General features: G+C 42.4%; 1 protein-coding gene across 1 annotated transcript; it reads right to left on the bottom strand.

Moving 5' to 3' along the window:
* Positions 1–632: 632 nt before the first annotated feature.
* Positions 633–23,476, bottom strand: Slamf6 (SLAM family member 6). The gene is made up of 8 exons (XM_060364690.1): positions 23,161–23,476; positions 7,933–8,283; positions 5,928–6,191; positions 5,314–5,421; positions 4,970–4,999; positions 3,999–4,072; positions 1,862–1,933; positions 633–964 (listed from the first exon to the last, which is right to left on the bottom strand). Exons 1-8 carry the CDS (start codon positions 23,243–23,245, stop codon positions 923–925), a joined length of 1,026 nt encoding a protein of 341 aa, XP_060220673.1. The 5' UTR covers positions 23,246–23,476; the 3' UTR covers positions 633–922.
* Between the last annotated feature and the right edge of the window lie 307 nt (positions 23,477–23,783).

Below are 23,783 nucleotides of genomic sequence, written 5' to 3'. Positions count from 1 at the left end.
AAGTAGTATGCTTTCTCTCTCCTCGTTTATTTCATTTTACTTTTTGTGACAGAGTCCTGCTGTGTAGCTTAGACTGTCATGGAACTTCCTATGTAGCCCAGGCTGGCCTTGAACTTAGGATTTTTCTACCTTAGATGCTAAAGGCTTTCAAGCAGCAGTTTCTGTGACTTCAGAAAAATAAAATTTAATGACGATGATAATATCAGTGATAAGATTTTTTTTTTTTTTTGAGACAAGGTTTCATGTAGCCCAGACTGGCCAGGGACTTTCTATATAACTGAAGATAGTGCTGATTACTCCTGACTCCAATTCCCAGGCAAAACTAGCAGCTAGACCTGATGTTTCTTGAGCTTTTTAATGCATTAGGAACTGTGCTAAGGGTTTCAGGTTTACAGTCATCTCTTTGTTCCTGGGAGATGTCTAGGCTATTCCTAGATGCCAGTTCCTCAAATAAAATAAGGGACAGTAGAGAACCTATGTCTACCTTAAGAAAAAAATGAGAACATATCTAAATAGTTAGTATAGATACAATTCTTTCTCAAACATTTCAGTTTGCAATTGATAGGATACAGAGAAGTAGACCCACAGTTGAGAGCCAACTGTATTGTCTTATTTATTTACCACACAAACCCTTTACATATGCATTTATTTATTAAAAGTATTGCCTGAACACTTACAATGTTCTAGGAGTTAATGGTTACAGTAATAAAATAATTGTTGTCACTGTTCCCACAAACTTAGGCTCTAATGAGGGAAACAGTATTAAAAATAAAAATAAATATTCAATGACACGTTGTAAACAATGTGGAAGGCTTAATGGACTAGTTAGGAAGCCCAGTTTAGGCAGAGTGCTCTGGGAAACCAGGCTTCTTCTCTGTTCTCTTCCAGGGGAGCAGTAGATGTTGTGTTCTGCTTGAATTGTTTACATGATGTCCTTAACGGTATTCAGCCTGGGAAAAGTGGGCTTTTTTAATGAGGAGAGAAAAGAAGTAGATTAATAGCGATCAGAGCCATAGCCTACCCACCATGGATGCAAAGAAAGCCCTGACGGTTAGAAAGTAGGGCTATTGGGGCACGAGGCAGGACTACATTAAAAACCAAACAGGATAACTATAATAGGTGATCCTGATATGAGATAACTCAAAGTTTCATCACTCTGTCTGTCTGTCTGTCTGTCTGTCTATCTATCTATCTATCTATCTATCTATCCACCTACCTACCTACTATTTAGTGGGTATGTGTGTGTGTGTGCAAATGCACGTGTGTACATATGTGCTTCTGCCACAGAGAATGTCTTGTGACTTGTGGGAACTGGTTCTCTCTTATACTGCGGGTTCTAGGGATTGAACTCAGGTCATCAGGCCTGGTGAAAACTGTCTTTTACCCACTAAAAGTCACCACCCCAGCCCCAAGATAAACTTCTTTTGTATTTTGGTAATGTTCAAGACTTCCTTTTTTTTCCAGTAGTATTTGGATATCTGTAAAACGGACCTTTTATTCTATTTGCAAAATCATAGGCGTGGGAGAAGAGTAAAAATACAAGAACATATGGTCTGGCAAGTTAGTTCAGTGGATAAAAGTGCCTGCTGAGCAAGCATGAGGATCTAAGTTCAAATCTCCAGTCCCCACGTAACAAGCTTGCATATACTTGTAATGCTAGCACTTTAGGGGCCAGGGGCAGGAGGACTGTTTGAGATTTCTAGCCATAGGATTAGCTTCAGATTCAGTGAGAGACACTGTTGTGTGAGAGTAAGAGAATGACAGAACAGGGCTCTTGATGGGCTTGCCATCCACACACACATGGGCACAATCCACACACATACATAGAAAATAAAAGAAGACAAAGCAATCACGTATTTACCTCTCTGGAGTGATTAACTATGGAGTATATTGTTATGGAATCATTTTTTATGGGTTTTGGGATTTCCATTTCCTATAAACAAAAAAAGGGTTACATGCATTTGGTTCACATGGAGACAAAGACGACCATATACGCACACATGTATTTCATGGAAAGGCAGTATGACTGAAGAGGTGGCGTGCCAAGAGGGGCTGGGGACCAGGCTCCACCAGTTTAACCCTGTGAAGTTTTAGCAACATTTCATGACAAGTAGGAAAACATCCCAGCAATGTAAAGGCCCCAACTAGAGAGCAACAGAAAGGTGGCGTCCTGTGAAGGACAGAAACAGTCTTCTCTTGCACCTGATTCTATGCTCATTCCTCCTGCTTTAAGAACTTAGATGACAGAGAGTTATTGCATCATATCTTTTGTCTTAGTCTTTACTAGGTATACCTGGAGCCACCCATGTTGCCTGCTCCTGTTATTCTAACGGCCTAGTCACCATGTCATCATGGGGACTCAGAAGCATAGGAATTTCCAGTTTTAAGAATGGTTCTCTCAAGCTGGGCATGGTGGCACACATCTTTAATCCCAGCACCCAGGTAGGCAGAGGCAGGATCATCATTGTGAGTTCAAGGCCAGGCTGGTCCACAAAGTGAGTCCAGGACTACCAAGCTACATGAAGAAACCCTGTCTCAAAAACAACCAAAAAAAAAAAAAACCAAAAAAAAAGAAAGAAAGAAAAGAATGGCTTTCTTGATACAGTAACAACAAAAATAAAAAATCCCCAGTATAAAAATGTTCAGACATTTTGATACTTTAAATTAATGAAGGACTGTTTGGAGACTAATTGAGACCCCAGAAACTCTCCAAGGGTAATGACCCCCCCCCTTTTTAAAAGAAACTGAGAAATGGGCTAGTGATTCCTTTATTGGGTTTTTTGGTGCACTTGCTCTGAGCATGAGCTGGGAATAGTAAATGAGTAAGTGCTGTGAATGCTTTTGTCCTCCCTTTTAGGAGCTTACTCCAAAAGCCTGTGAAGGGCTGGGCCAGAGGTGTTTGCTTGGGCAATTGCTTCCATTATTTAGAATACCAAGTTCTTTTGGCTTATTTTTTTTCATCAGACTTGAGAACTGGCTTCCCAGTCTACCTAGTTATTTAGAAAAGTATCTCTACAACTGGGTCACTCATGGGTAGTGAGGACAGAGGATTTTTTGGTGCCTGGCTGAGGCCATCCTATTATGTGGGAGTTCTCTTGCTTTAGTGTTTGTATAATGTTCAATTTACCCTTGTTCATTAAAATGCTGTTTTCTCTACTCCACTATCTGACATTGCATTGTGATGTTTATTCTAAGCATCATCTGTCTCAAGTTTGTGTAAACATGCCACCATTTGTTCTCTGTAATTTCAATAAAACAACCAGCCAATGCTGAGCAATGGAGAGAATAGGGTGGGACATCCTGGTCCAGAGGGGAGGAGAAAGAAACAAATGGGGGCGGGGAGTCAGAGAACAGAGATCAGGCAGGAGAGGATTTGGAACCATGAGGAGAGATGAACTGGACCTACAATATGACTAAAAGCAAGTATAATGTGGGAACTCTGAATGGGAGGAAACTATGTGGGCTTGGAGGTTTAGGATGGAGTAACTACTGCCCAGCATGTGCTCTAGGTTAATTAAGTAAATTCTAGTCTTTGTGTGGTGATTTGGGTATACAGCTGGTTGAGGAATAACCACTGTTTAACAAAAAGGTAAATCAATATGAAACATTAGCCTTCAACGACACTGCAGTTTCCTTTATTGTGGCATTGTGCTGTGTCCACCTCCTCTCTTGAGACACTTCTCTAAGCACTCCTAGCAACGCTCTACAGCTCCCCCTAGAAGATAATCTCCTCTGATCTCAAGCCTAGCAAGGAATGGGAGATCTAATCTGTCCTTTCAAGCAGGTTCTAGTTACCCTAAAGGGACAAGACCTGCTGGTGCATTAAGCGATTAGAGAACAAGTGAGAGTAAATATTCCTTTAGGGGTGATCACGGCAGACATTGGGATGGTTAGCCCCGTGGCTGCCTTCTCCAGTGATAAAGCTGACAATTATGACGACAAGTTTGTGTGTCATCACAGTAAAAACAGGGATGGAGAACAGAGCTGAAAGGACTCGCCTGCATTGGGTGAATGACTTGTGCGTACACAGTGTTCCCTGGAGAGCGCGGAGTATCTGTGTCCCGGGAGGAGCCTATGGTAAACACAGAAAGGTACAACTGTCAGTGGCGGGCCTCTGGGGTTGCTCCTCACAGGATCTTGGCTCTTGCTAGTCTCCAGAGCACTTTTTCTTTTATCCCCAAAGCAGTTGTTCCAAGCTTGCCCTTCCTCGAGGACTCTCTCCCTGCCTCTCAATCTTTGGAGCTCTAGGCGAAACAAGAACTTTCAGACGGGCTATTTTTAACCTCATTTCTAGGGTAGAGGTGGGGGTGTTGTTGTTATGACTCAGAGTCTCAGTGACTCCCTCATGTCAACACTTGAAGGACTAAATACCACAGTTCATGGGCTGTCTTGAGACACTGCTTTCACAGCCCCATGTGATAGATTTGACTATTTTAGAGACTATTTTTAGGAATTGCAGGCTCAGGAGAGTTTAGTAGAAGTGTACAGTCACTTAGGAAGCAGTGAGCTAGAGGCTGGAATGCAAATCTTCTGACCCTAAACCTTGTGCCATCTCTTCAACAATGGTATCTTGAAACTGTCACCCATGGGATGATGCTCAGGAAACGTGCCTGCATTCACATCTATTTATCACACCTTCTTTTTCTGCAGTGTCTACCCACCGTTGAAACCTTGGTTGAATATCAATGGTGCAAAACCTGGTTTTGAGTGTTTAATGCTCAACTCTTATTTTTGCCCCAAGCACATTGGGTGGCAGTGGATGGGCAGACCATGGATCTTTTCACTGGGACTTATTTTCTGCATCAGAAAGGAAGTAAATGGTCTTGATTTTGCTGTAGAAAACTGAGATGTTTCTCACATGCCTGGGAGGAACTCTACAGGTCTCATGGCCACAAGCCAGTCTCTCTTCTCTTTCATGTATCTCTTCCTGTCTGCCTTAAGTTTTGTAGTTGAGAGCCCAAATGCTCACCTTGATGTTGGCTAGCCAAAGGAAAAGAACCTGAAAAATGAAAGCAAGAAGCTGAAATGTGTGACTTCCTCCCTCCTTTCCCAACTGGTGTCTTTCCAGAGGTCAAAGGCAACAGGTCCCAAGAGAAGGGCAGGTGAGCAAGTGGATCCTGAGCCTGGGCTCTGCTTTTCTCAGTAGGACACCTTCCTTGAAATATTAGCAGATGCCTGGCCACACCCCAGGAGTCATCCCAATGTACGAATTTAGCCAGAAGAGTTGTGCCTACCCTCCCTTGACAATTTGAGGCTACAGACTAAACAGTTGCAGACTTAGAGGAGACAGAAGAAGGTAGAAGGAAGACTTACCTCTTTTTTTCTTCCAAGCATATATTATACCCACGAACACAAAGCAGAGTATAATTACAGAAATAATTATAATCCATTCTTTATTCCTGTGTAGATCAGTTAGAATACCTGAAAAGAAAAAGAAGAAGAATAAGAAGAAGAAGAAAAGAAGGAGGAGGAGGAGGAGGAGGAGGAGGAGGAGGAGGAGGAGGAGGAGGAGGAGGAGGAGGAGGAGGAAGAACTTCAGATACATAAAATGAAGGCTCCGTTGACTTTATTTCAGACCATCGCTTGAGCCTCTTCTGGGATGCCTCCAGAGGCAGGTGTGGTCATTAATATTTCCATTCTGGGGCTCTGTCATGCCTTCTAAGGGGCCTTGTGGAAGCAGGACAGGTTGGGCTTGGCTGCGGGAGGGAGAAAGCCATCTTGACTCCTCAGGTCTTGCTCTTGCGATAGGACTTGGGGAGGGAAAGAGGAAGGAGACTCACAGGGGCATGGTGTTTCAGAGCCTGCCTGTCCCTCTCCACAGCAGTTTGGCTGTTCCCACTACCACTGTCCAGGCAGTTAAATAGTCTGTGAATCCATAACAGGCACAGCTCCCTGAAGCTTCCAGAAAGACCCAAGGTGGCTGGTACCTTTGCAAAGACTCTGGGCGGAGACAGAGACTGACAAATTGCTGACAGCATTCTCAGCTCTGCAGGTGTAGCTCTGGTCACTGGAATTCTTCGGGTCCCAAGAGATAGTGAGGTTTGGTTCCCCTAAAGAGATGTTTCCTGAGACCTGCCACCTGACTGACACAGTATAATTTGGGTTCTCCACAATACAGGCCAGGTGCACCTGGCAGGTCCCATTCTCAAACAGGCGAGTGTGGTTGGTGACTTCTAAGTTACTCAGTCGTTCTATATAAAGAGAAAAGACCTTAGTTAAGGACACATGGCTTTGCTCATCAACCTGTGAAGAACATCTTTCACCTTCCGCTCTTTTCTTTTGCTGTGAGAGTGTGTGTGTGTGTGTGTGTGTGTGTGTGTGCGTGCGTATGTGGTAGTATGTGTGCATGTGTGTATGGTGCATGATCACAAGCAAGTGGAGGTCAGAGGTTGGTGCTGGGGGTTTCTCTCTATTGCTCTACCTTATTTTGGGGGGACAAGGTCTCTCACTGAACTTGGAGCTTACTTGGTCCAGCAAGTTCTAGGATTTTTTTCTGTGTCTTCTAGCCTAGTGCTAGGTGCTTCCTCTAAAATGATTCCTTGGGCCTGGTGTATATTCAGTGATAGAGCACTTTCTAACTTGCTCAGGAACCTAGTTTTAGGCTGTAGTCCCATGCCCTGCCTTGTTCCCTTATACCCCGATCCTCCACTCCTTTTATCCTTAGCACTGATTACATACTGTAAGTTTATTTATTTATTTGTTTTTTGAGACAGGGTCTCTATACAAAGTCCTGACTGTCCTGGAACTCACAGTGTAGATCAGGCTGGCCTTGAACTTTCAGAGATCCACCTGCGTCTGCCTCCAGAGTGCTGGAATTAAAGGTGTGCGTCATCACCATTTGTGTTTTTTTTCTCTCTCTCTGTGGTGTGTGTGTGTGTGTGTGTGTGTGTGTGCATGAGTGCCATGGTATGCATTTGGACGTCAGAGGACAACTTGTAAGAGTTGGTTCTCTCCTTTCGCTTTGGCCCTGGAAATCAAATTCAAGTTATCAGACTTGGTAGCAAGCACTTTTACCTACCTACTGAGCCATCTCCTTGCCCTTGGGTAGCCAATTTAGTGTTTGATCTCCTGTAAAATATTCTATGGCAGCTAGATATTTCATTAGGCTATTAGTCTAGATTAATAACGTAATCTCATGATTGTTTCTATAATTTTATGTTGAAAACACTTTCATTCTTTAATATTAGGGAGGTCAATTTATTTATTTGAGACAGTCTGGCCTTAAGCTCCTGATCTTCCTGCCTCAACTTCCCCATGTTGGGTTCACAGATGGGCATCATCACTCCAGTTTAGTAAGGCAGGTTTTTTGTTTCTTTCTTTTTTTTTTTTTTTGAGTAATGATCAATATAAGGCATCTGGAGAAAATCACTGTTAGAAATTAAATAACCTCGGTAGAATAGCTTTTCTATAACTTTTCCTATTAGTTTTTCTGTTAGCTGGCTCACCCGTGCAGAGCGCTTTCTGAGGAGACAACTTTTCTGGGTTCGCTTGTCCTTTGGGTCAAGTGAGATGGGTCAGTCACGTGGAAGTGCTACCACTTATCATCCCTGAGACCGTGACCAAGGCTGTGCTTTGAGCACAGTGTTGCGCACACCTCGTAGAGCCTTTGTAAGGAGCGTGTGATAGAGATCCACTGCGCATGTATCCTTAAGTGTTTTGCTTCCATTAACTGCACGTTTCTGGTGTAACGGGAAAGTGAGGTGATTGGTGTAGCCACAAGACAGTTTTTAGCTCAGCTCTGCTGCGCAGTGTTCTATAACTGCTTTACTTCTGGACCTCACTGCGATGCCAAATGCCATCCCCTTTATCACTAGGCTACAGTGCACTCTTGTAAGCATAGGATTGAAATATGTGATTTGGATTTTTTTTTTTTGCTTGTTTTTTTTTTTTTTTTTTAGTTTATACATGATCAAATACTGTATTTGGACTCACCGAAGACTCTCAGGGTGTAAGTGGAGACGACCAGTTCAGAGCCCTCTGTGGTTATCTGTGCACTGTACATTCCCGTGTCTGCCGTTGTGAGGTTGCTGAGCTTCAAGGAGTAGGACTCTGTGGCGTTCAGCCGCTCCCTTCTCTGCGGATCAGCTGGTATGATCTCTGGTCTTGCAGACTTATTTAGCTTGATGATGAGGACTGTAGTGACCGGTGACGCCTCTCTCCCATAATTCCAGATGATCAGACTGGTCATCTTTCCCGCAGGAAGTGTCAGAGGAAGAGTAGCAGACTCCCCTAGAACGCCATTCACGGGCAGCGGGGCTGGGCCGCTTTGGGAAACTTCATTCCCTGTAAACGCAGAAGGAGAGGGCTAGAGATCTTTCTCACACAACCCCCTCCCGTTCTGGATCCTTTCTCTTAATTCTGACAGTCTGTGGAAGCTCTTTAGAAGAAGGCCTGAGAATAAGACAGTTGAAGATCAAGGGGATTCAAATTGGAAAGGAAGGAGTCAAAATATCACTATTTGCAGATGATAGGATGGTATACCTGAGTGACCTCAAAAATTCTACCAGGGAACTCCTACAACTGATAAACACCTTCAGCAAAGTGGCCGGATACAAAATTAACTCAAAAAAAAAAAAAAAAATCAGTAGCCCTCCTGTATACAAAAGACAAAAGGGCTGAGAAAGAAATTAGGGAAACAACATCCTTCACAATAACCACAAATGACATAAAGTACCTTGGTGTAACCCTAATCAAGCAAGTCAAAGACTTGTATGAAAAAAATTTCAAGTCTCTGAAGAAAGAATTAGAAGAAGATATCAGAAGATGGAAAGATCTCCCATGCTCATGGCTTGGCAGGATTAACCTAGTAAAAATGGCCATCTTACCAAAAGCAATCTACAGATTCAATGCAATTCCCATCAAATTACCAACACAATTCTTTACAGACCTGGAAAGAAAAAATTTCAGCTTCATATGGAATAACAAGAAACCCAGAATTCCTAAAACAATCCTATACAATAAAAGATCTTCTGGAGGTATCTCCATCCCTGATCTTAAGCTGTACTATAGAGCAACAGTAATAAAAACTGCATGGTACTGGCATAGAAACAGAATGGTGGATCAATGGAACTGAACAGAAGACCCAGAAATAAACCCACAAACTTATGGACACCTGATTTTTGACAAAGATGCCAAAACCATACAATGGAAAAAAGATAGCATCTTCAACAAATAGTGCTGGTCTAACTGGATGTCTACATGTAGAAAAATGCAAATAGGTCCATACTTATCACCCTGCACAAAACTAAAGTCCAAGTGGATCAAAGACCTCAACATAAAACCAGACACATTAAATCGGTTAGAAGAAAAAGTGGGGAATACCCTAGAACTCATTGGTACAGGAGACAACTTCCTGAACAGAACACCAACAGCACAGGCTCTAAGAGCAACAATCAATAAATGGGACCTCATGAAACTGAAAAGTTTCTGTAAAGCAAAGGACACTGTCATCAAAACAAAACGACTGCCTACAGATTGGGAAAGAATCTTCATCAACCCTTTATCTGACAGAGGGTTAATATCCAGGATATATAAAGAACTAAAGAAGCTGAAAAGCAGCAAACCAAGTAATCGACTTAAAAAATGGGGAACAGAGCTAAACAGAGAATTCTCTGTAGAGGAATATAGAATGGCAGAGAAACACTTAAAGAATTGCTCAATGTCATTAGCCATTAGGGAAATGCAAATCAAACGACCATGACTGAGATTTCACCTTACACCATTAGAATGGCCAAGATGAAAAACTCGAGTGAGGCTGGAGAGGCTGTGGAGAAAGAGGAACCCTCCTCCACTGCTGGCAGGAATGTAAACTTGTACAACCACTCTGGAAATCAATCTGGTGCTTTCACAGACAACTAGGAATAGCGCTTCCTCATGATCCAGCTATATATATATCCACTCCTAGGCATATATCCAAAAGAGGCTCAAGTACACAATAAGGACATTTGCTCAACCATGTTTGTAGCAGCTTTATTTGTAATAGCCAGAAGCTGGAAACAGCCCAGATGCCCCTCAACTGAAGAGTAGATGCAGAAATTGTGGTATAACTACACAATGGAATATTACTCAGCAATGAAAAATAAGGAAATCATGAAATTTGTAGGTAAATGGTGGGACCTGGAAAGGGTCATCCTGAGTGAGCTGTCCCAGAAGCAGAAAGACACACACGGTACATACTCATTCATATAGACATGTAATATAGGATAAACCTACTAAAATCTGTACATCTAAAGAAACTAATCAAGAGAGAGGACTCTGACTAAAATGCTCAATCCCCATCCTGAAAGGCAAAGAGGAAGGACATCAGAAGAAGAAAACAGGAAACAAGCTAGAAACCCACCACAGAGGGCCTCTGAAAGGCTCTGCCCTGCAGACTATCAAAGCAGATGCTGAGACTTATGGTCAATTGTTGTACAGATTGCATGGAATCTTATGTAAGAAGTGGGAAATAGTAAGATCTGGAGAGGACAGGAACTCCACAAGGAGAGCAACAGAACTAGAAATTTGAACACAGGGGTCTTCCCAGAGACTCATACTCCAACCAAGTACCATGCATGGAGATAATCTAGAACCCCTGCACAGATGTAGCCCATGGCAGTTTAGTGCCTAAGTGGGTTCCATAGTAATGGGAAGAGGGAATGCCTCTGACATAATCTGATTGGCCTGCTCTTTGATCACCTCCCCCTGAGTGGGGAGCAGCCTTACCAGGCCACAGAAGATGACAATGCAGCCACACCTGATGAGATCTGATAGACTAAGATCAAAAGGAAGGAGAGGAGGAGCTCCCCTATCAGTGAACTTGGGGAGGGGCATGCGTGGAGAAGGGGGAGGGAGGGTGGGATCGGAAGGGGGAGAAGTGTTGCAGTAGACAATTACACTCCCAGTGTCACCACCTCCAGTAAAATATCTGGCAGTCTTGGCTAATGGGCAGTTGATCTAGTTAGATGCTCCTGACTTGTAGTCTCCTTCTCCCCTGGCTGGTCATACTTTGGTGACCTCAGCCTTTGAAATCTTTTGGCACCAATCTGTGAGAGACAAGGAGCTATATTAACCCCTTGGCACAAACTCCAACAATTGCAGGGTTTTGCTGATGGCAGTATGGTCACAGCCAGTCATTTACAATTCACTTAATGTCTGTCTGTGTACCATGCTTAGGCAATCCAAAGAGCCAAAACAAAACAAAACAAAACAAAAAACAAAAACAAACAAACAAACAAACAAAAACAAAAAACCCCCAAAAAACAGGGATCTGCTGCATATACAATTCCTTGCACACATTATTTCATTTGATGTTGATAACAGCCTTTGAGGAAGATAAAAAGTTTGTTTCTGGATAAAGAGACTGAGATATAGAGAGGTTAACTGCCTTTCCTTGGTGTACATCTAAAAACCAGCAGAGCCAGCATTCAAACTCAGGCCTTAAAAAATGTGAATAGGTGTTTTGCTTGCATGTACACCTGGTGCCTATGTAGGCCAGAAAAGGAAGTTGGGTCGCCTGGAAAGGGAGTTACAGATAGTTGTAGGTTTCCAAGTTGGTGCTGGAATCAAACCTGAGTCCTCCGAGAGAGCAGCTTGTGCTCTTAGCTGCTGAGCTATCTCTCCAGCCCCAATGTTACAGCTCTTAATGGAGATGCCCCTTTAGTGTCAGTGCTAAATTCTTAGCATGCATTCCTCTGTTTTCTAGGAGTCTGCTTACCTGTCTGACTGACATGCTGTGATTATTCTCCTGTGCCAGACTCACTACTTAGCGCTCTGTACAGTGTCCGACACAGGGTATGATCCGTGGAAATGTTTGTCTGCCAGTCAACCAGTAACCATGATGGTGACTTCAATTTTCTTGGGGTCTCTTATTTTCCAAGGAAGAGTTGCATATGTGTGTGCATTTTTGGGGTGTCCCAGAGAGGATGCCTCAAGACTCCTGACATTTACCCAGCTCCTACATGAGTTTGCGCTTCTGCTTTCTTTGCTGAATCACCATCTGGTTACCAGGCACATCAGCATTGCCGTCACACGCCCCCTTCAGTGCTGCATGCTTCTCATCAGCCTTTTGACACACAGCTGTTTGTCATCTCCACATCTCTTCCCTCTCAGCATCACATGAGTAAAACATAACAAGCAAAATCTTGAGTTCAAAAGGCTCCCCCAAGTTGTATTCCAGGTATTTAAAATTAAAACCAACCAAGACAACTCTGTACAGTCAGAAGTCAGGAGAATGGCTACCTTTGGGAAGGAAGGAGGGGCAGTGAGCAGGAGGCCCCATAAGAGGGGAATTTAGGATGTAGATAACGGTGTTCTATGTCTTTATTTGTTCACTGAGCTAATAACTCAGAATTTGTACAGTTCCTCTTTACATTTAGTAAAGATAGCCATAGCAATAAACAGCAAAATCAAACCTAAAAAATCAGTATAATGGCCTATAAAAGACTAAGACGATTTGGCCAGTTTCCTCTTCTGGTACAATTCCCATGACTGCCTCCCTGTTCAATTTGCCCCATCTTGGGGATTCCTTTGGCTGGTTGTGCCTGGAATATACCTCTTCCAGGCATACCTGTGGTTATGCCTTTGCCTGCATAATGCCTTCAGTGCAAATGTTTCTTTCAGAGATGTCTTCTGAGACCAGTCTTTCCTCGATACCAACTTCTACCCACTCCTATAATCCACTCTCCACTGGATTTATTTTTCTTCACGGCAATCACCATCTAGTAGACTTTATGCATTTGTGGGGTTTTGTTGTTGTTTTGCTCTGTTTTGTCCTCTCTGTTAGAAGTGTGAGCATTGCACAGGAAAGGCTTTTTATCTGCTTATCACTACTGTGATCCTTCTTGAGCGGTGCCTGCTACACACTGAGCTTCAGATGAGCGCGTGCGGAAGCGAACATCTCTCGTCCTCCTCTTGGAAGGTTTCTATCCAGGACATTAAAGTTCACTTTCTCTGAACAAGGAGCCTGGGCTTACTTTCTCAGTGGCTACAGGACTCACCAGCAACCCTTCCTCCCGCTGCCTAGCACATTCCTTTCGATTCTCTTGATTTTATAGATACAAATTATTAGGGTTTTTTTTTTTTTGTGGTTATGGTTTGGAGACAAGGTCTTCTATATAGCCCAGGCTAGTCTCAAACTGGCAATCTTCTACCTTAGAGGCCTAGAATTACAGGTGTATGTCACTATGCCTGGGACTAGCTTATTAAAAAAGCTTACTGTTTACTTCGCTTTGTGATAACTTTAATAGGTAAAGATTTAGAAATCATGGCATCCAGACCATATTTTTGCTTCCCCTCCATATGCCTGCTTCTGGTGTGGATCTGGGGAATACATATGTTGTATGTATGAATGAACAAGATCATCCTGATGCACTGGCACACTGTCTAATAGAGAAGCCTGACAGGTGAGTGAGCGGCTATGGTGTTGTGGCTAGGGTACTGGCTCCAGAATAGGTTTGTCTTTGCATTGTCCAAGCGCCATTACTACGCCGTCTACTTTGCATGCTATATTTCTTTATTATAATTATGATATTGTTTCCTCCTTTTTTTTTAACTAAATGAGAGCGGGGAATTATGCTTGTCTCCTACGTATTCTTATTGCTTAGCAGTTTCAAGTCAATAAATAATGAGGGAGGTATATATGTGCTGTATGGAAGCACAAATAGAGAACGATGGATCAAGGACAGTTACCAAGGATCAAGTCACAAGATATGATGCTATAGGAATGTTTTGAATAACAACAGGGACTTTTCCAGTGTTCAGTGATTTGTGAATTTCCTTCATGATTTGCTTTCTTTGCATTGCTGTCACTTCTGGATGAAATGATCCCCCTCCTCATTTTTACATCGTAAGCTGTTATGGATCTTTGAAGGATTGCTGAAATACCTCTTTGCCTCTGCTTACATATGTGGAAGTTTTCACTGGTACAGGGAAAGGAGAAAGGAGCTTGTGTTGAGGACAGAGAGGTGCATGGGTATAGTTCCCTGCAGGTCTAAAATGAAATAATGACAAAATGAGATTTGAACCAACATGCTTATGGTGCATGAAGATCAGAAGTTACTGAGCATGTTCAAAAGACCACAGGGTGACATGGTTTGGCCCAGAGGAGACACAGATTTTTTTTTTTCTGGACTGGGCACTGATGCTTTTAATTACTGTGGGCCAGCACCTTCTGCATGGATACTGCCGGTCTGGGGCAGCCATTTGCAGTGCTGGCTGTATGTGTGGAAGAGTAGAGCCAGAATAAAGAGTAGGAGTTGGAAAGATGCTCTATGGTGGCTCTGGCTGTGGCAGGCTACTTGGCCTGGGGGCAGATATGTAGAAAGCATCCTTTTCGGCTCTATAAACCACTGCAGAATCACATGGACTATGGAGAAGATGCCGATATTCTTTGGTGATGTCAAACCGAGGAACATCGTACTCATGCTTTTCACGTTCCATCCGATGGATGACATGTTTCTGGGAGCATGAATGTCTGGCTTAGGTTTTTATTTCTGAAGAAGTTGCTTCAGAGTACTCAATGAGAGCTCTGCAGGCTGAGATTAGAATGTTGAGTCTTAACTGGTTCCTTGAGCTGCAGGAATATACTTTGTAAGGTGTTAGTTAGTATAGAATACTTTGGAGAAGTAGAAAAGTATATGGAAAACAGTGTTTTAGGAAGGATAAGGCACAGGTAGCATAAGATGGCTCTGAAAAAGAATGAAAAGTCATAAGAAAGCATGGTGTTTCTAACTTAGAGGGCTGGCTTAGGTATGTTCAAAACTAAAGAAGATAAGTGGGCTGTTTTACTTCCCAGGCAATTAGTTCAGAATGAAAGAAGTTGGGGACCGATTTATCAAGTGATTTGACAGAGAAAGAAAGAGAAACATAGGGCAGACCTTCTAGTTGGAGGGGGGATGAAGGAAACATGGTCAGTAGAATGGTAAGAGCCCTTGGTGAATTTAAAGAGAGAACTTTAAGTTTATATGGAGAAGGACTATAAAGATGTGGTAGAAAAAGAATGTTTAAAACACAGAGCTGTTTCTGAGGAGGAAGCCAAAATGGCCTCAGGAGCAGAAGTGAGGTATCAGTTTTGAATGGAGATGGATCTCTTTAGCCCTCAAAGTAAGCAAGAACTTAAGAGATTTATAGGTGAAGGGAGAGATGTAGACATGTCATATGGCTTGATCTTAAAGTTATTATAGACAACTGATCTGATAAGTCCTAAAGGAAGATATTCTTGGATCATTCTCCAAGAAAGACTATATGTAAAAGCACAAGGCAAGTTTTCAAAAATTCTACAAGTCTTAAATAAAAGAAAAACTCTTCTTCGACTATAGTGGAATAAAACCAGAAATCAAGAACATAAAGAAAAATTTTAAAAAATGCACAAGTAATGTGGAAATTAGACTTCATTGTCTAAAACGCAGCATGATAAAACACAGGGGATGCAACTAGTTCTACTTAGTGTTCTTCTAGAAGTTACAGTTAGAGAAAATAGGTAAGAAAAAGAAGGAAAAAGCATATCCATTGTAAAGAAACAAAACAGTTTCTGCTCAGAGATACTATGGTCATACAAACAGAAATTCCTAAAGAATCTACCAAAGCACCCAGAGCTACTATGTAAATTCAGCAAAGTTGCAGGTCACAAGATTACATCCACAAAACTAGCCTGGTGGGTGTGGTAGCTCATGCTTTTAGTACGAGCACTTGAGAGGCAAAAGCCAATGAAGCTCTGTGAGTTCAAGGCTATCCTGGTCTACATAGTTCAGGTCATCCAGGGCTAGGGAGAGAGAACCTGTATCAACAAACAAACAAACAAACACACTTTACAAAAACTAGTTGATATTGGTCTATGAAGGACAATCTAGAAAAAGAAATGATACAAACAAATTCCACTTACAATAGTGTCCAAAAGAATAACAGAGCTGTGGGTACACAGATTAGTCAACCTTGCTCAGAGAAGCCATCTGTTGTGGGCAGCAGTTACGAAATGACTCATAGTCAAATGGTGAGAATAAGTGACTCTTGAGTGCTTATCCCTGAACAGGGCATCAATTTCAACCCCACAAGGCTTGGGAAGTGTCAGGGAAGATGACGTGGAAAGAATAGAAGAGACAGAGAATGGGTAAGGGGTGCTATGAAATACCATTTTCTAGACATGACATTACAGTTTCACTCACGAACTCACCGAAGCCATGGTTATTTGCAGAAGATCAAGCCAATAAAATCAGTCAGCATTCCAGCAGACAGCACTAATTGGGCTCAGTGGGTTACAAACACAACAGTACCCCACAAAACAGCTCAGGACCAGGCACGGACACCCATATGAGTTATTGGTCAGGGAGGCCCTGAGCAGTCTCACACACACAGGCTATTGCAATTGCTCCTGTTTGCCCATCATAACAACACCGTCAGACCCTGTTGCTGAAGGTACCACTCATTTTGGATACAGGATATAGAGCAATCAACCTCTGGCTTACCAGGACACTGTCTTCCTGCTGGATAACTTACATAGTTCCAGAAGGTACTATGCAAGCTTCTTTGGGAGAAAAGTTATCAGTGGTCCCTTCCAGTGCTGGACTCTGTATGCTACAACACTAACATGCAGGCCAGATATGCTTCCTGGGTCAATAGTGATATGAAAGGTTAAGGGAGGGAAGGTAACAATACTACTTTTTGATTTGATCTGAGGCCTGCTCCACAGGAAGGGTTTTGCATCTGGTGCTGTAAACTTTGTAAAAAGCCTTTGACAGGGGGAATCAGAGGCTCTGGGTAAGGAAGAAGGAACCTACTACTGATGTTTTGCTGATTGCTCACACAATTCAAACTGTTTTCTGAACATTGGCGTTTATACTCACAGATTTGTGCTGCTTTGAGCTTTGGTTTTTCTGCAACAGGAAGTTAATGCAGGGATTCATAACTGGCCAAAGTACCGGGTATAAATAACGCTGCATGCTCAGTTGTGAGTGAGTTACTTCTATCAGCCTCTCACCCATCCAAGGTCCAGGGAAATTCAAAGAAGAGGGTGGGGGTGGGGCAGAGAAAAGAAGGCTAGAGCTGGCAGGCGAGAAGGAGAGCTGTGAAACACTGACTTCTAGACATGAGAGAGGTGTTGATTACATCAGCTCATGGCAACCATGGTTACCTGCATAAGAGAAGCCAGTCCAAATTTCACACATATCAGAGGGGCTAGTGGCAGCTGATGGCTGCTGAGGGAGAGAGAGTCACTCACTGATAGGCATATGGGCAGCACTGTTTGGACTCAGAGGGGTCATTGCTTGCAGCCTAAATACCTGAAGAGAAAAAAGGATGACATGAAGCTGAGAGGGAGGTGCTAAGGGAGGATCGGAGAGAGGAAGTGTGAACGCATGTGATTAACGTTCATTGTATTAATGCATGAAACTTTGAAAGAAAATAAAGTTTCTTTATAACAAGTGAGTCTATTAATTAAATGTCAAGACAGCTTTCATAAGAGAAAAAACTCTTTCCCAGCTACATATCCTAATAGAGGATTAATATCTAGAATATGCAAGGAACTAAACAAACAAACAAACAAACAAAAAAAACCCCAAGCATCAAAACCAAACAACCTAATAAAAAATGGGCTGTGGAAGTGAACAAAAATTTTTCAAAAGAAGAAATAGAGAATACTAATCAATATCTTAAAAAAAAAGTGTTCAATATCCTCCCCCATGAGAGCAATGAAAATCAGAACTATTTTGAGATTTCAGCTCAGGTCAATCAGAATGGCCAGCATGAAGAATACAAATGACTGCAAATGCTGCTATAGATGTTGAGAAAGGTTTCTCAAACACTAAAACCAGGAGTGTCCTAAGATCCAGCAATACCATCCCTGGGCACATGCCCAAAGGATTCCACAACCTACCACAGAGAACCTACACAGCTGTGCTCACTGATGCTCTGTTCACAATAGCTATGAAATGGCTTCACCCTATGTGACCATTTATGGATGAATGAATAACACAAATGTCATACATATACAGGATGGAATTTTTATCCAGCTGAAAAGAAAAAAAGTATAAAAAAATTTAAGGAAAATGTGTGGAACTGAAATTTTCTGAGTGAAATAACCAAGACCTAGGAGGACAAATGCCTCATGTTTTCTCTCATATGCAAGATCCTAGCTTCAAACTTTATTTATTTTTTTAATTTTTTTGTTTAAGCTGAAAAAAGTTGATGTCAAGTACTTGTTCAAGTTCATTTACCAAACCAAAATTTTCAGTTATGAAACAATAAACCCCAGGCAGCTCAGTATTTTCAAATGTGAAAAATTAAAGAATTAGTTGCCATCCTTATACTAAAATTAAAAAAAAAAAAGGGAAAAAAAGATGCTGGGACAGATGGGTATCCAGATACAAAGCAATGACAGTAAGCTCCCACCTCTCACACCAACTTAAGCTAGAGTTGGGTGTGGTGGCACCTGCCTTTGATCCCAGCATCAAGGATGGGCAGGGGCATGATGACCTCTGGTCTACATAGGGAGTCCAGGCTAGCCAAGACTACAAGTGAGTCTCTGTCTCAACAGAACAGAGCAGAACAGTCCAGAACAGAACAAAAGAACCCTTCAAACTATGTCAAGCATACGTAAGAGTTAAATCTATAAAACCTTAGGCCTGGGCTGGGGATAGAGCTCAGTGGTGGCGTCCTTGTTTACCATGCACAGAGCTCTGGATTTGAACTGCAAACAAGCAACGGCAGAGGTCAATGTTAATGATCTTGAACTTGACAATGAATTCTTAGATATGATACTAAAGCAAAAGCAATGAAAGAAAAAAAATAGGTAAATTCTATCACATCAAAATTTAAAAAGTTGTATATTGAAGGATGTTAGGCCACGTCTTAAGAGCAGAGCCTTCACATTCTGTTAGATGAGACACAGGTCAGCCATTGTGCACTTTCGTTTAGTTGCTCCATGGACACAGAAAGCAGACTGGGGTTGGCTAGGAGGCGGGGACAGAAAGAAATGGAAAACAGAAGGTGAATAACAGCTTCTTTCTTTCTCTCTGTTGGGTTTGATCCCAAGGACCTGGAGCATGAACTCTACCACTGAGCTACATCCCCAGTCTAGGATTTTCTTTTTGAGTGTTGGTTATTTTAGAACAATTGAAGTGATGGCTGCAGAATACACACAATGTGAATTTCATCTGAAAAAGAAAAGAAAGAAAGAAAGAAAGAAAGAAAGAAAGAAAGAAAGAAAGAAAGGAAGAAAGAGAGAGAGAAAGAAAGAAAGGTCTTAGGGTGAGTAAAAGAAACAAGCTGAGCTAGCTCTGGACCGAGGAACCCAGACCTGGGAGGTGTGAGACACGGAAGGCTAGAGATCACAGAGAGTCTGAGCGGTGGAAAGTCATGTGTCTTGAGCATAATAACGACATGTAAAACATCGCTTTGTCTTTGATGAAGTAGAATAACCGTTGAAATATGCAGATGGTTGTTATAAAGAAGATAATGGTACTTGGGGGAGGGGAACTATTAGCCCACAATCTGTTAGCAGTAGAACCACTTATACTTTTGACTCAGAAAATTTCAAAATAAGGGCTGCAGAAGTAGGTCAGTGGCATGCTTGAGGCTCTAGTTTGGACCCTTAGCTACAAAATAAATGAAAGAAGGGAAGAAGGGAGGGAGAGAGCGCAGAAGGGAGGGAGATTTCAGAGCCAGCCCACATGTTTTTCCTTTACCTGTATATCCATGACCCGGGCCTCAGAGCACCTGTATCTGTTTCCTTCACACTCACCCAAAGAATTAGTTCCCAGTTTTTCTCTGGCACCAATTTCAGTGTGCCTACATTTCAGAACCTTGCTACTCAAGGTGTGGTCCATGGACAGGCAACAGTGATTTCACCTGGGAGTTTGTTAAAGACGCAGAGTCATAGCTTCCTCTTAGAGAGTCATTCTAATAAAATCCTCAAGCCATGTATACATTAAAGTTTGACAAATTCCTATGTAGAAAGAAGAAATAGAGAGATAGCTGAGATTCACCAAGGTGCTTGATTTCATTTGTAACCATTGCTCTGCTATGTTAGGCTTTTTGGATTTTGGTTTACTGTGTCACCTAGTTTGTCTCAGCATCCTAAGCTGCAGTTAACAACATACGCCATCACACCTGGATGTCAGGCTAGCTTTAAAAAATGTTTTTTTTTTTTTGTTAGGATCTACTAATTATTTGCACTAAGAGGTTTCATTACATTTTCATACATCTATATATTTTGGTCATAATTACCCACATTAACCTCTCTTGACTCCTGCTGATCTCCCAAACCAAGAAAGGGTTTCTCTGTGTGGCCTTGGCTGTCCTGGACTTTGTAGACCAGGCTGACCTCAAACTCACAGAGATCCACTGGCCTCTGCCTTCCCAAGTACTGGGATTACAGGCCTGCTGCACTGCACTTAGTGAATTAATCCATTTTATATATTTTCTCTTTCTCTCTTTCTTTCTCTCTCTCTCTCTCTCTCTTTCTTTCTTTCTTCTCTCTCTTTCTTTGTTTTCTTCTCTTCTCTTCTTTTCTTTTCTTTTCTTTTCTTTTCTTTTCTTTTCTTTTCTTTTCTTTTCTTTTCTTTTCTTTTCTCTGAGGAGCCAGTAAGTCTCTTAAGGTTGCTTACTTATAAGTCCTGAGGAAAGGGTGGGCCTGTTTGGTTTCTTTATCTGCATGGCAGGATGTTGTTGGCTTTAATCTTGTGCATGTCTTGTGGAGTCAGTCACAGCTGCCGTGCGTTGAAGAGTACATCTGACTTGTCACATGGTAGGTTAGTTTTGCCCCCACGGAAATGAGTTAAAAGGAATAGCAGAGGGCTAGGGTGATTATGAACTGGAAAAGTGCTGGCCATGCAAGCAGGGCCGTCTGTGTTCACATCTTGTTCACCCAAGTCAAAAGCCAAGTGAACTGACCCAGTGCTATAACCTCAGCACTGGGGAGGCAGGAGGATCCCTGGGGCTTACCCTAAGCCAGGCTGCTCAGCCAAACGAACAAGATTCAGGTTCATCAAGAGCCCAGTCTCAAATAAATAAAGGTAGAGAGGCGGTCATGGAAGATACTCAATGGTGTCCATCTTTCGCCCCCACACATTTGTAAGCACGCAGGAACACGTAAACCACCCAGGAATGCACACAAAAAGGAAATAATATTAGTTTCTCAACGTGGTTTATCTTTGAGCTGAGTTTCTTAAATGCAATCAGGATGTACCACACTTATCTGAAAGCTTGTAGTGAACGGGTCATTTTCGCTGTCGCCTCGGAGAGTATCTCTTTGCCCTACATACTTGCCCTGGTGGTCTTGTCTTTCTTCGATCACCCTAGATGCTTCCCTGCTGGGTTTCCCTCTCCCTCCCATGCTTCTTTATCTGGTTCCTTCCCTTCTCACACCATTTTCACCTAGTCCAGAAAGTTCTACATCACCCCGTCCAGAGCAGTTCCCCTATTTTTGGTGCTCTGCTTAGTTTTACCCTAGAACCAGACTCTTCACTTTCCACCCTGGTAACCATGGTTCCGCTCCACTGAGGGACTTCTGGCCACCTGCACCTATCTCCTGTAGACACAGTCAACTGTGTTCCTTCCTTTACGGCCCCTCCTCCACAGCTGCGTGGCAGTAAACTGTTACTTAGGCTCTGTTGCCTTCTTTCTGCATCCGCAGATGGAGCACTGAGCCCGATATTTCACAGGCTTGTTACAAGAAGAATTCTCAACGATATGGAGAAGGGATGTTAATATGAGGACACTCAAAAATTATTCAGTTTTGTAGTGGTAAAAGTGAGGTTAAAAACTCAAGTTCCTGGTAGGTCCCAGGCCAGGAAGTGGCAACTTGTACAGATGCAAATAAAATAACTCTTGTCTTTTTCTTCATCTTATATGTATTTCCCAAGGTTCTGTCCTCATTCCTCTTTTCTGCTTAGTTTGACTGAGGAGACTATTCTCAGTCTGAGCCTTCTGCCAGTTTCCAGCTGCTTTCATGAAATCTCCTCTTGGCTCTTACATTGATAATCATAAAATAGATAGATCCAAAAAGGAACTGACCTTCCTTCTTGTGGCTGTTCCTCCATCCTAACTCTGTCCCTATCTTTGAATGTCCTGTCTGCAATGTGACATTATATTTCTCTCTTGCACACATGCTTTTTTTATTTCTTATTTCTTCAAAATTATTTGTCGTTATCTAGTGCACATTTTACTTGTCTGTAGCTTGTCTGCCAAGACATTAATTCTACAAGAATAGAAATTTTGCCGACTTAGGTCCTGATGTAGTTCCTGAAGCTACTGCAGTGTCAGGCATTCAGTGGTCATTGTCATTTGATGAATGCTTATCAAATGACTTAATGGATCTTCCTTTCCTCTTATTTCTGTTGTCAATTAATCTAGTTAGTTCTATATATGCAGTATGTCTTGATATGTGTGTGTGTGTGTGTGTGTATGTATGTGTTACTGAGAGGTTTAGCCAACTGGTTTGTTTTTTTTTTTTTTTTTGCTTGTTTTGTTTTCAGCCTTTTGATGGCTAATAAACATTTGGCAAGTTATTTAAATTGTTAGTCTCAGTTCCTTGTGTCAACATACAACTGTTAACAGAATAAATTCACATACATGCTATGAGACTTCTAAACATAATGCATGCTTAATATCTAGTTCATTTTCTGGAATAAAATGAATGCTTGCTATTATTATTTTTTCAATGAACCCCTTGGGGCTAGGTCTGAGTTAGCAGCCATTGCCCTCTCTAGGACACTACACTTCAGCATGATGTGAGCCTTCTTGCTCTCTGGGTAACAGCAGAAGCAGAAGCAGAAGCAGGCTCAGCCAATCCCTTCCTAACTGAAGTGTAAAGCGTTGCTGGGTTTTCAGACTTGTATGTACAGTGAGGCTCAGAAAAGATAATGAATTTCCCCAAAGTTACAAGACTTTTTTTTTTTTCCTCCTTAAACTTATTTTTAAACCACAGCACACTGGTCACAAACAGTCCTGACTTACAAACTCATTTTCTGTGCCCCAGAAAACACTTCCCTTCTAGGCGTCCCCAGCTGAAATGTTTGTCCTCAATCCATCCCGGCAGGCTGAAGGAAGCAGTTTGCTAGGAACCCTGGTGAACTTCCTCAGGCTCTGAGCAGAGAACCGGGCAGTTAGCCCGACCTAGATAACTTAGACTGAGCAAGCCTTCCCAAAGAAGAAACTCGCTCAGCAACAACAGTTTCCACAGATGTTTACCTGAGCCAAGGCAGAAGACAAGAGGGAACAGCCAGACCACCGTCTGAGAGGCCGAGTCAGGTGCTGGAGCCCTTGTGACAGCCATTCTTTCATAAGCTTGTCGCTGAGACTTCCTTTTCTTCTAGTGATGAGAGCGCTTCCTCTGGCAAACCTTTGGTTATCTATCTTCAACTTCACACTTTGTGTAAGTTAAGACTGCTAGCGACGGGGGATAGGGACCCTGAACCCGCCATCTCCCGTTCCAGTGGAGGGATTGGGACACTAACCCAGCCACAAAACCTTTCACCTACAATTTGTCCTGCCTGCATGATGTACTAGGGTAAAGGCGGTGCAGAAATTGTGGGAGTGGCCAAACAACGCATGGTACATCCTGAGACTCATGGAACAAGAGGCAGTGCACTCCTGACCCTGCCTGGAGAGTCGGGAACTAGGGGTTGGACAGTCCAGAGACACACCCCCAAAACAAAACAAAACAAAGCAAAACAAAACAAAACAAAACAAAACAAAAAGGTCAATGAAATGATCCCTAATGATATTCTATATTCTTAGACAGGCTAAACAGTAGGTGGAGCTCGGGGAACCCTGTGGAAGAGGGGGAGGAAGAATTGTAGGAGCCAGAGGGG

Source organism: Meriones unguiculatus, chromosome 11 (assembly GCF_030254825.1).
Source record: "Meriones unguiculatus strain TT.TT164.6M chromosome 11, Bangor_MerUng_6.1, whole genome shotgun sequence".
NCBI classification, from domain to species: domain Eukaryota; kingdom Metazoa; phylum Chordata; class Mammalia; order Rodentia; family Muridae; genus Meriones; species Meriones unguiculatus.
The sequence above is the reverse complement of the archived record's forward strand: the minus strand, read 5'-3'. Positions and strand labels throughout refer to the sequence as shown.